At 51.2% G+C, this 15,935-nt stretch overlaps 2 protein-coding genes across 2 annotated transcripts; one reads left to right on the top strand and one right to left on the bottom strand.

Annotated features, from left to right (window-relative positions):
- Nucleotides 1–4,392: 4,392 nt before the first annotated feature.
- Nucleotides 4,393–6,822, bottom strand: ARL4D (ARF like GTPase 4D). The gene is made up of 2 exons (XM_022566912.2): nucleotides 6,249–6,822; nucleotides 4,393–5,682 (listed from the first exon to the last, which is right to left on the bottom strand). Exon 2 carries the CDS (start codon nucleotides 5,585–5,587, stop codon nucleotides 4,985–4,987), a length of 603 nt encoding a protein of 200 aa, XP_022422620.1. The 5' UTR covers nucleotides 5,588–5,682; nucleotides 6,249–6,822; the 3' UTR covers nucleotides 4,393–4,984.
- Nucleotides 6,823–10,602: 3,780 nt separating this feature from the next.
- On the top strand, nucleotides 10,603–15,239 carry LOC149746771 (next to BRCA1 gene 1 protein-like). The gene is made up of 5 exons (XM_089900018.1): nucleotides 10,603–11,076; nucleotides 11,844–11,938; nucleotides 12,626–12,683; nucleotides 13,434–13,539; nucleotides 14,652–15,239. Exons 1-5 carry the CDS (start codon nucleotides 10,736–10,738, stop codon nucleotides 14,823–14,825), a joined length of 774 nt encoding a protein of 257 aa, XP_089756144.1. The 5' UTR covers nucleotides 10,603–10,735; the 3' UTR covers nucleotides 14,826–15,239.
- The last annotated feature ends 696 nt before the right edge of the window (nucleotides 15,240–15,935 follow it).

The raw sequence follows: 15,935 nt of genomic DNA, 5'->3' as shown, positions 1-15,935 counted from the left end.
CCACCCTCCTCCACCAATCTCCACCAGATTTAATAGGAGGGGATGGGAGGTACTAAAGAGATACACTCTCCTGCCTGCCTCACTCCCCACCATCCCGATCCACCCAGGAGGGGCATAGACCCAGGATTAGCCCAGAGGCCTGAATGAACTCAACAGAGATGGAGCCCCAACAACCCAGAGTGGCCGAGGGATATGATACTTCACGCTTCTGCTTCCTGTTCCAGGAGTCCATGAGCTATAGTGGCTGATGGGGGTCCCCACTAGGGGAGTGGGGGAGGTCCAGGTCCCCAGCCACCCTCCTTCAGGCTCAGATCTGTTCTCCATGTTCCCTTCACAGCCCACGCTCCTAATCTCAGCCGCACTCCCTCCCTGAGCCAAGTCCCGGGGATTTATTTCAGGAGCTGTTTCGCCCACTCCGCCTGCCATCTGTGAGAAGCTGGGTGCTAAGGGAGTCCTCACCATCTGCCCACCTCCGCCATCAACCAGACAGCCCCGGGTGGGGCTCAATCCCCAGGCCTGCAAATCCTCTACCGTATCGCTGGTGATTTTTTTTCTTACCTGCCATAAAGCAGGAGCACTGTGATGTCTACTCTCGCACCCTAACCCACACACACACCCCTCGGCTTGAAGACGCCTTGAAATTTCAGGATGGAGGGTGATGAGACTGAATTAAATTCACCCCAACAGGGCTTCCCTGGTGGCGCAGTGGTTGAGAGTCCGCCTGCCGATGCAGGGGACACGGGTTCGTGCTCCAGTCCGGGAAGATCCCACATGCCGCGGAGCGGCTTGGCCCGTGAGCCATGGCCGCTGAGCCTGCGCGTCCAGAGCCTGTGCTCCACAACGGGAGAGGCCACAGCAGTGAGAGGCCCGCGTACCGCAAAAAAAAAAAAAAAAAAAAGTGTACCCTTTGATACAACAATTACACTTCTAGGAATCATCTTACAGGAAATCTCCCCGCAGTGTACAAAGAAATATGTACAAGGAAGTTCATTGCTGGGGACATGCTGTGGATTTAATTAATAAATGAGGGCCCATTCATACAATGGAATCTCATGTAGTCATCAAAAAGAATGAGAAAATCCATATGTCCTGACATTGAATTATGCCCAAGATATAAATGAGAAAAGCAAAACTGTACAACGATATGCCTGAGATAACCCCATGTGTCATTCATATATATATATATATATATATATATATACTATTTGTAATATATGCAGAGAAAAAATATCTGAAAGATTATATGTAAAAACCTGTTCACAATGTTTAGCTAGCTCTGAAGTTTAGACTATGGGGCTCTCCATTTTCTAAGTTTCTAAGTTTCTTTTACAACAAAGACCTATTACTTTTATAATCAAGTGAGGAAGGGGGGAACTGTTTTTAAAAAAAAATTTTAAAGGAAGGAGGGAAGAACAAACACCCTCCTCTGTCTTAGCCAGAGGAAGAGGTTCCATGACACCCACCCACAAACTCCCCAGCCGTGGTCCTGCAGATGGCCTTGGAAATGATGTGTGGCTACAGACTGCCCATTCCTTACAGCCCAGTGCTGGCCTGGGCTTTCCTTACTGCCTTTACTCCCTCCCCTCCCACTGGCCTCCGTTCAGAAAATGCCCATGTTGGAGAACAGGCTGTCCTGTGTCCTCCTAAGTGCTTCAGTGGAACTCAGTGCTTCCCAGGCCCTGGTTGGAGGTGTCCATCTCCAGAAAGACTTGTTATGACACATGGTCAGTGTGAAAGGAGGGTGGGGACTTCTGGCCAGATTTGAGGCCAGAGCTCTGCTGGGCTTTGAAGATAAAGCCCCCGCGCGCCTCAGGAAGGGGAGTGGGGGAGTGGAAAGCTGGTCCCTAATCTAATCAAGGCAGGGAGGGAGGGAAGGAGGGGGAGGTCAGAGCTCTGAGGTCCTGGACTTGCTCCCTGTCTCCAACCTCCTGGCTGTCTGCCCAAGGGAGTCCAAAGAGCTGGCCTGGGAGGAAGGATCTGGACACACCACTAAGTAGCTGTGTCCTCGGGCAAGTTGCTACCCCCTTAGGGACTTCTTTCCTCCCTTTTTGCTACTTTTTCTCTTCCTTGAGCACATGCAGCATGGGAGGACTGGAGGGGGTGTGGGAAGGTGAGGGACCACGGCCATCTTTGCCCTCACGAGGGCTTTGGGGAAGCACAGGGCACCCAGGAAAAGTGCACTCCATCTGGATTTTACCATCCAACCTGTGCAAGAAGAAGAGGTGGCTGGGATGGGGGGGGCAGTGGCTGGGGGGGTGTGACTGGGGGGGTGCCGCTTAGAAGGGAGCCCCAACTCTGGGACCACTGGTTTCCTTCAACTTCACCTCACAGGCAACCAGCCCCTGCCCCCACTCTTAGCCCCTAGACACCCTCGGCCCTTAAGGAGCCTCTTCCTCAGCACCCATCTCAGGGTCTCAAAGAAATTCTCCTAAATAAAGAAGCTGAGACAAAGAAACTACAACCTACCTGCAATCCTGATCCCACCCCCATCCCAAGCAACTGGCCCAGAGTTCAACACGCCTAACCCCTGAGGTGGTCCCCTCCCTCCCAGCCCTCCATCCCTTTGATGGACTAAGGATTATTACAAAGCTCCGGACCCTTACCCAGCCAGAATGTGGCTTTCTAATCAGAATGCCCCCGTGCTCCCCTCTCCGCACAATGCTTCAGAGCAACTGGCTTCTCCATCTCACTTGTCTCCAGCATCCCCCTTCCTCCACCCCCCAGGGGGTCAGGGCACGAGCCAGGACATTCGCAGGTCTCCTGTGGACCATGGTCCCCATCCAGGGCTGGAGAGGGGTTTGGGGGAGAAGAGGGGAGCAGAAGACAGTTCTAATAAGATAGAGAGGGAGGCTGATTGGCAGAACCGTAGAGCTGGCATCATGGATGCCTCTCTGCTAGGGATGGGGGAGCACCTCTGCATACATAGCCCCCCAAATCCAGAGACCTCAGTCCCCCAGGTGACTAAAAATGGAGAGAACGTGTCCTTGGAGATTTTGAGACAAAAGAGCAAAACTGGGGTGGAATGGGGAAGAAAGATCTCCCAGCAAGACCTAGGATCCTTCCAGCCAGGTCCTCCCCAGCCTGTTCCTGGGCTGCAGAAGAGGACTCTACCCTGAGGACTGGGAGAGATGAGTCACAGGTGTGAGTAGAGGGCGGCCAGGTAGCACGTGTCCCCAGCAGAACCAGCCCGGCAGCTCTGTCGAGCAGGCCCCAGCACTGACGCAGACTTGGGCACCCTTCCGGATGGATGCACATCCACCCCCGTCCTGCCAGCCACCTTGAGGGCCGGGAGAAGGGGCGTGCACGGGTGTTAGCAAATCTGACCTGGCCCAGACTCAGCAAACTCAGCTTCTGCCGGCTGGCTAGGAAGAAATGAGTTCCTTAGGAAGGCTCCCCCAGGATGGGGTTGCCAGCACCTCCCCTCCCTCCCCAGGTCCTTTAATCTGATTCTGAAGCAGGGACTCTGAACATGCTCTGGGGATCCCATGTTTGCACAAAGGGTGGGCATGGGACTGGGGGACTGGAAAGAATTGTGCTTGGTTTTTACTTACGACTCCCACTCAGATTAGGAAGATCTAATTGTCCTCAAACACAGCTGGCCCTCGTGCTGGTGAGGTGGGCGTGGCCCTGAAAGTCTGGGCAGGGGTATTCAGGCTGTCACGACACTAGCATTTTATTCTTACGATCACTGCTAACATTGGTGGTCTATGTGGATATCCAGCCGTCCTCACTCGCACCAGGCTCAAACAGCTACTAGACTTCCCCTCTCTTGGGAACAGCTGGACGACTCATGGCTTAGTCACAGGTGCCTGGCTGGTTCAATCCAGCCCAGGCCTCCCCAGCACCAGTCACTGCCACTGTTGCCAGTGAGCTGCAGTCAGCAGGACTGAGCACACAGAGGTGGCTTAAGGCCAGGAGGAAATTACTTTCCATTCTCTCCACATCCCCCAAGATGTGTATTGGGGTTGGGAGAGGAAATCAGACTAACCACCTGAGTGCTGCGGACGGGGCAGACCTACCTACATAGACCTAAGAGGTGTCCCCAAGGGCAAGGACCTAGGAGAAGCTCACACCAGCAAAACCTGAAGTTAAATCTGCAGGGACCAGCTGGGATCGGGGGCAAGTCAGAGCCAGAGGAGGAGGGGAGGGGAGGAAAGTGGAAGTAAGAAGGGACCCAAAAAAACCTGGCAGAGATCAGGCAATAGCATGGGGTTATTTCAACTCTCTATAGTTCCCACCAGCCCGTAAACATACAATCTAATTTTTTAGAAAAGTGCTTGCTTTGCAAATTCAGCTTCAAGATAAGTCCCTCCTCCCCACCCCTGCCTGCCCATATAGAAATCTTGGACTAACCCTGAGGCTAGGTAAGGAGAGGAAAATGCCAGACCAAGGTTAGAGCTACAACATCATCAGTCTTTAATAACTTATAGGCAAATGCTAAAAAATCGTTAATAATAATAATACAGAGGACACACGTGGCTTATAAAAATGGTTGTGAGTCTACAAAGGTGGGGAGGAGTTCTCGGCACTTTCATACAAAGAGAAAAATATAGACTATCACGACTGGCACCCCTAGAAAAGCAACCTGGGGAGACCCCTCAGTTGGGGGGAGGGGCAAGAGCTAGTTCTTGTTTATTCCACATGCATCCTCCAAGAAACTCTCCTTCACCCCCAAACACATCTAATCAAAAAGCCAGAGAAGAAAAACAGGAAACAGGGTCGAGGTAGAGTCAGTTTACATTTAAGCCTCCACAGTCCTGCAGCCTCCACTTCTCCAGAAGTGAGGATGAGGGAGAGATGTGAGAAGACATCCCATCTCCCATCGCCCACCCCAGTGCTGCCCCAAAACAGGACCCCCCCGGTGTGCTCCTCGGTCCTTCATCGACGTGAACAGGTCCTTGCACCCTGGGGCTGAGGGGCCACAGGCTCCACCTGGCTGTCCAAGTGTGCAGACCCCTACTGGTGAGGAGGGGGCAGCCTCAGGTCACCGTCTCTTCTTGCCTGTCCGGACAGTCTTCTTTCTCTTGAGGATCATCCCATACAGGCGCTCCAGGCCTGGCTGCAGGCCCAGCCCGTCCACAGCACTGCAGCCCTGCACGTGGGTGAGTGGGGCAGCAGCCAGCTCGCCGACTGCCAGCCTCTTCTCCACCTCGGCTGCACTCAGTGCCCCAGGCTGATCCTGCTTGTTGGCCAGCACCAGGACAGGAACACCCTGGTTGTCCGAGGCCCGGCTGATTCGGTGTAGCTCCACCTTGGCCTCCTCCAGCCGCTCAGCCTCAGTGGCATCCACCACGAACACCAGCCCGTCTGTCCGGCGTGTGTAGGAGCGCCACAGTGGTCGAAGCTTCTCCTGCCCCCCCACATCCCACACTTGAAAGGTGATGCTACGGGACCCCCCCAGGGGCACCCGGATCTTCTCGGTGTTGAAGCCTTTGGTGGGGACACTCTGGACAAACTCTTTGAACTTGAGGCGGTAAAGAAGGGAGGTCTTTCCAGCCGAGTCCAGCCCAATGACCACAACGTGCAGGGCCTGGAAGTGAGGCAGGAAGGAGGCGGTGGGCGCCATATCTGTCAAGTGGTTCCCCATGTTGAACACTGGCTAAGGTGCAGGTCCTGGGGCTCACAGTACAGGCAGGGAGGAGGCCTTGAAACTGCAGGCTCTGGAGACCACAGCTGGGCTATCTGAACAGGGAAAGGTCATGCGAGAAAAGAGGAGGAGATGTTTAATAATAAACATGAAATTTGCAACTTCTTGATCATTTCCTAAATCAGCTGCTCATTTTTTTAATTCCTCTTTTTGTTTTCTTAAAGCAGCTGCAGGTATAACAGAGGATCTCCCCCCTCCCTAGGGGCCCTGACAAGGGCGATGAGACCTACAGAAACCCCCAGGTCCCAGGACACTGAGGTTGGGGGGAGAGACCTCGATCGCCGGACAGTCAGCTTCTGCGCTTGTGGCGAGGTAGCAGGCATCGCGACCCGTTCCCCAGGAGAGAATCCTAGGGGGAACGTGCAGCTGGGGGGCAGAGGGCCCAAATTAAGAATCAGGGTGCGGGCGCTGAGACCGGAGAGTGAGGCCCACTCCCACCCGCCTTCCACATCCCTAGGCGGTTGACACAATCCTCCTTACGCAGAGACCCCCTCCCCACTGCCCCGCGACACTCCACTGCCCGCCTTCCTGCGATCGCTGACTCCAGCTCCTCCGGCCCCGCACCCGGATCGCCTCGGCTCGGCCTGAACAGCCCCTTTACCTTCCGACAGCCGCGCTCTCCCCGCTCCCCTCCGGGCCAGCGCCACGAGATTCCTAGCCGGCCTCCAGCCCGCTGGCACTGCGGAGCGAGCGGCCCGGGGCACTCTGCCTTAAAACCCGCGCGTGACGTCACGTGGCGCGGACCAATCATCAGCCCTGCGGCAGCGAGGCGGGGCGGGGCGGGGCGTAGAGATAAGCGGACTGGAACCCGGGCCACACTCTGATGGACGTCTGGTCAATTGGTGACCGTTTTATTTGATCTTTTCTACCATAATCTAATATTTGGAATTAAACTCGGGATAAATCCGGGATGGAAGGTGGGAGGGGCAAAAGGCACACGCGTGGCAGCATTTGACTAGGGAGGAGAGGTGAAGAGCGTAACACTCTCAATACCACCACATCCCCCTCACCCAGGCAGAGATATCCACCCCACGTATATACGCTCCCTTGGCCGGGTCCACTCGAGAGATGCTGACAAGGCTTCCTCCTTTATCCTTCCTAATTCAATGTTTTAACCTGTGTGAACATGGAACCCCATAAAACAGCCTAAACCCATTACCCCTATTGATCTTTGTAACAGCCAGAGGATGAACAGGAAGAGGGGGAACCAATGAGAGACTGGTGTCGTCTGCATTATATAGGTGAAGAAAGCTCTGAAGGGCTCAATGACTTGTCTAAGGTCACATATAGCTAGTAAGTGGCTGAGCAAGGATGTGTCTGAATCCAGTGCCTTGGCCCCTCGCCACTTACCTATCCAATCTCTCTCCTCAGGGAGATTCTCAGCAGAAGTCCCCCCCCCCCCCGTTGTTGGTCAGAGTGCCTGCCAGCAGCAGACCCCCTGAGGGCCTCCCTTGTTCAAATCGATAAAGACAAAATCCTTCACTTCACAGGGTGTTTACTGACCTCATTAATACTGTCTGCTCTGCATGAGCCAGAGACTGTGGAGACATAGAGGATGAGCAGACCACGGGGCCTGGCCTCAGACAGCTTCTACTCTAGTGAGAGAGACAAGACTGGCTACTGACGGGGAACATTGGGACTTTGTAAATCGTGAGATAAGCACTTACGGGACTTCAGAGGAGGGAGAGAACACGTCAACTAGAAGCTTCTGGAAAGGTTTCCAGAAGTTAATTAGCCGTGCATAGGATTGGTTGGGAGGTGGGCAGGACTGAGTGGCATCTCCCCAGTCATTACAGCCTGGTACAGTCTGGGCAGCACTGAAGAGGCGGAGATGTCACCAACGGGCAGTGTGACCAAAGGGTAACAGTGATTACCTGCAGGGAGGAAGGTAAAACTGAAGGTGGGGAGGGGGTTCAAAGGAGAATGAAATGTTAAGTCTACTCTTTCCATTTTTACCAGGAAGCTGGATGCTTGCATTTATTATATAATTCAGTGTTAACTTTTTAAAAGGCTGTCTATGAGGGGAATTGTAAAAGGGGGTGGGGGGGAAGCCATTGCCAGACAGGAGGGTCTAGCCCTTCCTGCCCACTAGCTTCCCATCTGTTTAGCACCATCCTGCCTTGCACCCTCCTCGTCCCCTCCCCGCAACAAAACCAGCCACCTGGTTTTCCCCAGCAATGCAGGGAGCTTCCCCAAATCCCTTAAGAGATCAAAACCTTAGGTAATTAGTTTGTTACACCCCATGTTGTGGGGTGGCAGAATGCAGCAGGAGCTAAGGCACAAGGGTGGAACTGAGTTAGGAGAGGGGAAGTCAGAGCAAGCCGAGAGGTTGGGAACCACTAGCTCACTGAGTGGCCAATGCATGCTAAGCTGTGGTCAAGGGACTTTGCATACTTTTCCTTTTTTTTTTTTTAATTTTTATTTTTGGCTGTGCCTTGCAGCTTGCAAGATCTTAGTTCTATGACCAGGGACAGAACCCACACGCTTGCAGTAAAAGCACAGAGTCCTAACCACTGGACTGCCAGGAAATTCCCAACACTTTTCCTTTTTTTAATACAAAACTCAAACCATGTAGTAAGTATAGTTATTCCAAAAAGAAGACACCAAAGCCAGAAAGGGTAAGTAACTTGTCCAAGTTCATCCAGCTAGAAATTGGCCAAACTTGGCTTTGATCACATGCTACAATGGCTGTGAAACCGAAAACACAGAGAAATGGAGAGCACATGGAAACTGAAAACAGACACACACTGTTTTGTGTTTCTTCCACAGTCTTTGAAATTTCTTTAACATTTCTCCTACATCTCCTGGGCCTCACACCCAAGAGGGAAACTGTCACTTGATCACCTGATAAGGGAGATGAAACTGGCAACCTCCCCACCCTTCATCTTTTGCCTTTGCCAGGAAAGGTGTGGATGAACAAATGGGAAGGAGGAGGTGGGGCAAGGTGAGAGCGAAGGAAGGGGCCCAGTTTGTCAGGGCAGCACCAGGCTGTGGGCCTAACCCAATCCAGTCTCCTTTAAATGGGAACCCCGCCTCCACACCCAGCCTGCAGCCCAGGGAGCCTTCCTCCATTAATGACCATTTTGTTTCCTGGAAGCCTCACCTCTGCAGCCCTTTCTCTCCACAAGATGACAGCCCAGGACCTAGTGCATTGGAGGATTCCCTACAGAGAACACTGGAACATTCTTACTTTGAGCATTCATTTATGGAGTGCCTGCTAGGTTGAAGGCCTGAGTGAAATGGCTTCGGACCTGCCCTCGTGGAGTGGACATTATAATGAAGAGTGGGGAGAGACAGGGAATGGCTGAAGAGGCTAATGTCAGATGGTGATACGTGCCATCAAGGAAAATAAAACACGGAAATGTGCTAGAGAGTGACTGGGGAGAGAGCTGCTTTACCCGGGGGAGGGGGATTGCTCATGAAGACCTTCCCATTGTGACATTAAAGCCAAGGTTTAAGCGGCAAAGAGTCAAGTAAGCATTCCAGACACAAGGACAAAGTAGCTGGGACCTACCGCTTCCTCGCGTTGGCTCTGTGACGCGGGTCAGATCGCAGCTGCTGAATGATTATCCTTCCTCGGAGCTGCCTCCCCACCAGACTAAACGCTGAGCCCAGGAGCTGGCTCTTCTCATCCTCAGCTCTGCAGCGCCCAGCACCGTGCCGGCTACACAGTAGGCAATCAGGAAATCTTGCATGATGGAATGATTAAATGTACTCAAGGCGGTTCCCTGAGTATGAGAACCAAGCATCCAGCCTTAGCTGGGAGTTTCCTGGTCTGGGGTCCTTGGTGGTTGGCAGAGATGCCTGTAAAACCCTGCACTTCTAGGCAAGGTCTGGGCAGTACTCAACCCTCAGGCCTTTATTGGGGAAGAGGGATTTCTTGGAGGAGAAAAACAGAGGCCATGGGACAGATGACGCTGGAGAGAGAGGACCCCTCAAGGCCTGGTGGGCTGAAACCCTGGGCTGAGAGTCATCATGAGTCCTGTCCTCCCAAGTAGACTGGCTTGGAAAAGCCACTTTCCCCCGGGAGCCTCAGTTTCCTCAGCATGTAACTGGGGACTTAGATGATTCCAGGTCCCTTTCCCCAGGACAGCCCATGCTCTAGAGTAGGGGAGGGTACAGGATGGATGGAGCTCACCTAGAAAGCAGCTGAGGACATCCTTGTCTCCACAGCATCCCAACCAAGTACCTGTCTGAGCGCACAGATGAAGGGAGGAGAGGAGTCTGCACGAGCAGGGATGGGCTGGGGGAGTGGATGCCCAGGAACGGCTTTGGCCTGGGAATCACAAAGACCCGTATTTCAAATCCCAGCTTTGCTTCCTCAAGCATCAAATGGAAGAAACACAACCTACTACTCAGAATGAGTGTGAAAAGAAACAATGTGGGAAAGGGGCCTTTAGGTACCCTTTTCCCGTGCCAGGGGCCCTTTCAGAGGCAACTCACCCAAAACCACCCAGGGCCAAGGCAAGGGCTGGAAAGTGGCAGATGCTGCCCTCTGGTGGACGTGTCTGTCACTGCCTGCGTCCTGAAGAAGAGTGGAGGAGTGAAGTTGTACATGGATATCCTAGTATTGCCTCCGCTTAAACGAGCCTCTCAGAGCATGTGCCACCTGCCGAGAGCGGAGGAGAGCCATCATTCCTTCCTGTTCTTATTTCCTCCTAAAGCTTGTGAGCAGCACTGAGCAGAGGACTCATGTTGATGTTTAATAAGAGTGTTCACATTCCAGACCAGGAGGAAGTTCCCTCAGATTCACCTCCTACTTAGTACCAGAGAAGGCAGGAAAGCCCAGCCCGCTGTGCATCTTTGTAACTTTTTCTTAGACACACACTGCTTTGCGTAGGCTTAGAATATGGCCATGACTATGGCTTCAGCAGCCCTTCCCTCTGGTTTGTCCCTGTCCTCTGGGTTTCATAATTATAGCTCATGACCTACAAGGCTTGGTGGGGTAAGGGTAGCACAGGGGCTGCTTTTAGCTTATACCTTAAACTTGGTTACTTTCATCCTTTAGTGAAATTTGCCCCACCCGAAGAGGGACCACTTGGAGACGAGAGGGAAGAGATTGTCCGTATTGTTGAAGAAGAAGCTGTCATGGAGGAGGAGGAGGAGGAGCTCAGAGATGAAGTTCAGAGTCAGTCCTCTGCTTCTTCGGAGGATTACATCATCATCCTGCCTGAGTGCTTTGACACCAGCCGCCCCCTGGGGGACTCCATGTACAGCTCTGCCCTCTCACAGCCAGGCCTGGAGCGAGGGGCTGAAGGCGAGCCTGGGGTTGAGGCTGGGCAGGAACCTGTCGAGGCTGGGGAGAGACCCCCTGGAGGGGAGAACCAGCCACAGGGGCACAGCATCAATGATATCCTTATGACCTCACAGACTCTGGACACAGTGCCCCTGACCCCAGAGGTGGTAGGGCCTTCGCCACGGCTGCCCAGGTACCATCCACACCCCGCTCTGCTGGGCTGTTCTCCAGAGGTGGAATAAAGAGAGAGGACTCAGCCTGATCTCAAAACCTGTCTCTTTGTCAGCAAGGGAAGAGTCTATTTCCCATAGTAAAGTCTGATGAATAAAAGTTGTACTTCCCAGTATTTGTGTATTCTGGATTTAAAGAAATACTTGTTTCAGTTAACCTTAATTATCTGAGTATAATCTCTCTACTTACGTTTTGATCATTGAGAGCCAGTTTTTAAACACAAACATCCCTGGACCTTCCTCCCTGTTCCGTTGACTCGTGGGCAAAGGCAGCAAAAACTCTTTCTCATACTAATCCAAGCAAAGTAGAATAAGAAGTTTAATCTGTTATGGAAACAAACATACTACAAAACCCAGATAGAAGTTACTGTTTTTCTCTGCTGGTTCTGTCTGTATCACTGCTCTCTCACAGTACGGAAAATGGTGGAGCCTTGACTATAATTTAAAGCATTCTCCCAGGGAGCTAGATATTTTCTTTTATCAGCACCACTTGATACAGGGGGAAGTGACCAGACTGAAGCCAGTCTTTCTAGCTTGACTGTGGCTGAAGAGGAAAACCAGAAGAAGAATGAGCCCTTCTCACCTGATCCCTAAATTCAGACATGTGATCTGGATCAGAAATGTGAAGCCTCTGTAGAGAATTTGGCACTGCTGTGCTCTGTTTACTGTTTCTCCACCGTTACCGTAGGCGCCTTTTCAACTTACTTTCAATATTGTGTCTTTCTGAAAGGAGTCCTCCGTATGCACAGCATCATGGTTCCCCAGGAGTGGATTTACCAGTTACCGTACCAGAAGTTTTTTCAGTCCCTGATCAGAGCAGAGGAGGTAATGACCAGCCTGAGCTTTCTCTTTTTCTGTGCTCCTTTCTAATGGAACCAGGTATAAATAGGCACTCTATCTTTGTGATTCTTGGCAGTTTTTAGAAACTTGCCCTTTGACTTTTTCTGTGCTCCTGCCTCATACTCTTTTGTTCTATCTTCTAGCTTAATATTTATTAAACGAGATCCCGTAGAGGTTGGCATTGTGCTGTAGTGGAAAGAACACAGGCTTTGGGGCCAGACTAGTCTAGGCTCCAGCCTCAGCTCCACCTTTCTTCACCGTGTGACCTTGCAATGGTTCAGCAGGGTTCTAAGACCTGAAGGTCTGTTTCCTTATCTACAAAATAAAGAGACTAGCGCTTTGGAGTTGTGAGTAGACCCTCAAAGTCGCTTTCCTCTCGTCCTCAAGAAACAAAACCTGAAAGTACTTCCGAACTAATAAACTATTGTGATAGGATTATAGAATTAATTTTTCTGATTCACTAAACAGTCACCTTGCGTTGCATTCTGGACAGTTTTCTTTAACATTTACTTAAACCACCTGCAAAATTTCTCAGATATTTAAAAAGAAAGAAAAAGAGACTTTAATCGTTGCAATCAGATTGCCACCTGCCTCGAAAATAGCCTTGCTGTGATTAGGAAACACCAGGGGTTTACGGACGCTGCATCTAACCAACAGCTCTTTTGCTTTTAGAGCTCAGAGGCTCATCAGGACTTGTAAACAGCAGACAGAAGAGCTCTGACCACTCAAGGTAACGGGGGCTTCCTTGTGCAGCCCCTCCTTCAGAAGCAGAGGGATATGCTAGTAGTGCCTCCGCTGAAACAAGCCTCTCAGAGCATGTGCCACCTGCCGAGAGCGGAGGAGAGCCATCATTCCTTCCTGTTCTTATTTCCTCCTAAAGCTTGTGCGAGCAGCACTGAGCAGAGGGCTCATGTTGATGTTTAATAAGCGTGTTCACATTCCAGACCGGGAGGAAGTTCCCTCAGATTCACCTCCTGCTTAGTACCAGAGAAGAAGGCAGGAAGGCCCAGCCCGCGGTGCCTCCTTGTAACTTTTTCGTAGGCGCACCTGCCTCTCTGCTCCCAGTCGTCTCAGAGCAGTGTCACGGTGGGCTCCTCCCTACGTAGAGCGTCCAGAAAATCACATTTCCTTTGGGAGGTGTTTCCTCTGGGGTGATCACTGAGCGTGCAGACTGCCAGTTCCTCAGTGCGCTGCTGAGCACGTTAGTTTCCAGTCGGGGCTGAACGCTGGCACGCTACCCAGAGTGAGGTGCTTTCTGCAGTGCCCTGCCCATGTCTTGCAGCAAGCGGTAAGAGCTGGGCCCTACATCAAGCCCAGATCGGTAGCTATAAAACTGATGGGAAAAGAGTCCCACTCTCCTTTTACGCCTGACGTTTTTCTCGGGGAAATCTCATTTTCTTCCCAGGATTAGAGCCCAGGTTATCCGTAGGAAGATAACGATTCACGTTTCCTTAGGGAGACAATTTGGCTTTCCCCGCAGGCACCACCACGGGAGCAGCATTGCTGGAGGGCTGGTGAAGGGGGCTTTGTCTGTTGCCGCCTCTGCATACAAGGCCTTGTTTGCTGGACCACCAGTCACTGCACAGGTCAGTGTATGTTTTATTTTCCTGAACCGAATCCAAGTCACCAGTGAAAACAGTGGCGTCTGCCCGGGTTGGAGAGAGTAGCATGGCATCGTAGCGAGCATGAGCTTTAAGTTTAGTCTTTAACACGCAGCTCTGCCACTTTCCAGCTGTATGACTATGGCTAAGTCACTCGAGGGAGGAAAGAAGAAAGACCGAACGTTGGTTGCGGACTTGCTGTGTGGGGGTCACTCTCCCAGGTGCCAGCACTACGAGGCGGATCAGACACCAGTTCCTGCCCAGAGGCAGTGGGAAATAAGCAAACGGACATTCACCTGTGAAACTTCTGAAAATTGCAAAGCACTGTAGAATTTAAAGAATCTTCCCATTCAATTAAGAAGAAAAAACAAAAAGTTTATTGCACAGTGTAAGATACTGTGCCAGTGTTCTCAGACCGGTGGAACACCTCAGCCTGGTGTCGGCCCCACGGCGGGGCCAGGGAAGGCGTCCTGGCAGATGACGCCCGAGCTCAGTCCTAAAGGACAGAATGGGTGTGTGCCAGGAGAGAGGGTTAGAGAGGGCACTGTAGACGGAGTAGCCAGTACAGAGACTTGGAGATGTGAACCTGGAGGGTGAATTTGCGCCAAGAAGAGAAAAGACCAGTGATGTAGGTGGGATGCTGTGTTAAGTGATTTTGCCTTTTATTTTTAAGACCCGTGGGAGGGACCTCCCTGGTGGTCCAGTGGTTAAGACTTGCGCTGGCCATACTTTCTTCCAATTTCCCATACTTTCTCCCAATTACCATCTCCTCTCTTGCTCCTTCTTGCCCCATCGTCATGATTACCTTTAACTTCACAGGGTTTCCAGAGTTCGTTAGCATCTTTTCCTTCACCTAGTTCTAAAGACAGTTCGCTAGTCACCTGGCTCAGGGTGCAGACGTACCTAATCCAAAGCAGGGCCTTCCCAGTCCTGCCTTATCCCCTCAGAAGACCCATTAGTATTGGGTGGACAGGAGTGCCGTAGCCTGGCACCTGATTACCTAGTATTTTGAATAAATCTGGAAGATGAGTATGCCTTAGCAAGATAAACACAACTTATACAAAAAACGTTGTTCCGCTTTTCTTGACTCTACACAGCCAATAGCTTCCGAAGATCAGACAGCAGCCCTGATGTCCCATCTCTTTGAAATGGGATTCTGTGACAGGCAGCTAAACCTAAGGCTGCTGAAGAAACACAATTACAACATCCTGCAGGTTGTGACAGAGCTCCTTCAGATCAACAACGACGACTGGTACAGCCGCCGCTACTGAGGAGTGACCTCGTATTCAATAACTTTGCCTGCTGCTCGGAGACGATCTTTATTCTGTCTTGGGGGTGTGGGGTGGAGGCCCGTGCTTATTTTTGAATCTGATGAATCTACATAGAGCCCATCACTGAACTGTCAAGACAATACCTGCCTTGCGGCATTTTTTGGAGCAAATGAAAGGCCGCAACTTAAACCTTCACTTTAGACGTTAGATGAATTGTAGGAAGAGCGTTTTTCACTTGATCTGGGTAAAACTCTTCTCCGTTTTAGTGCACTGACAAGTGCAACTTAAACTTCCTATAGAACCCTTTTTCTTCCTGCTTGTACTGAAGTTGAGTATTTTTCTTTGCTTAATTGTGGATGTTTTTAATGAGGATATCTGTTAATTGTCAGCTTATAAAAGAAATTAACCTCGCAAGTTGTTTTCAAGAATTACTCTCATAATTTTTCTAACCTATCCCAAGCTTCAGAGCTGTGTGGTATTAAAATAACACCCAGGGCGCGCACGATAGGAGTTTTGTTCCTCTTCCCTTCTCAAGGAGAAAGTCGTTCCCCTGCAAGTCTTAGTAACGGGCACTGCTGTTTTTCAAAAGACCCCCAGTGATGCGTTTAGAGTACATCCACCTTCCGGTCTCTGCACTTCTGAGAAAGGAGCGGGGAGTGTGCGCATTAACCCAGCAGCACCTGTTGAGCAGTGTCTGTTGTAGCAATTTTGCATACATTTTATTTTATTTAAGGGAAAAAATGTAGGTAGTGTGAAATATTTTGCTAATGCTACGAAGAAGGAAAGAAACTCTTCTATTAAAGGGAAAAGTAAGTTTAACAGTTACCCTTTTTCTTTATGTCGGGGGGGGGCAGGTCTTCTTTACAGTAGAGTGGGCGGGGGTGTATAGGAACATGAGAAAAGTGAAAGGCAGGCTCCTGTGTGAATCATGTCAGTGAAGTTCAGGGGTGGGCAAATGAGTGGGTGTGAGGCTTAGGACATCCTGATGGCCTCCTGAATGTTTGCAATCTGTTCAGGAGAACCTAGAACAAGAGAAAGAGGCTGGTGTTTTGCAAGACTTGGATGGGAGCAAACTCACTGAAAAAGTTTTGGTTTAACCCCAGGGTACGC

The sequence above is a fragment of the Delphinapterus leucas genome, chromosome 19 (genome assembly GCF_059928025.1).
Source record: "Delphinapterus leucas isolate spDelLeu-1000000601 "Yukka" chromosome 19, BTC_Dleu_Yukka2, whole genome shotgun sequence".
Lineage (NCBI taxonomy): Eukaryota > Metazoa > Chordata > Mammalia > Artiodactyla > Monodontidae > Delphinapterus > Delphinapterus leucas.
Note: the sequence above shows the minus strand (reverse complement) of the source record. Positions and strands in the feature narration are given on the sequence as shown.

Bases quoted from the DNA above. Each gene is read 5' to 3' on its own strand.
- LOC149746771 (XM_089900018.1), top strand. From the start codon at position 10,736: ATGGAGGAGGAGGAGGAGGAGCTCAGAGATGAAGTTCAGAGTCAGTCC. The intron at 11,939-12,625 runs GTAATGACCAGC...TTTTGCTTTTAG, and splicing joins CCCTGATCAGAGCAGAGGAG to AGCTCAGAGGCTCATCAGGA. The intron at 12,684-13,433 runs GTAACGGGGGCT...CTTTCCCCGCAG, and splicing joins AAGAGCTCTGACCACTCAAG to GCACCACCACGGGAGCAGCA.
- ARL4D (XM_022566912.2), bottom strand. From the start codon at position 5,587: ATGGGGAACCACTTGACAGATATGGCGCCCACCGCCTCCTTCCTGCCT.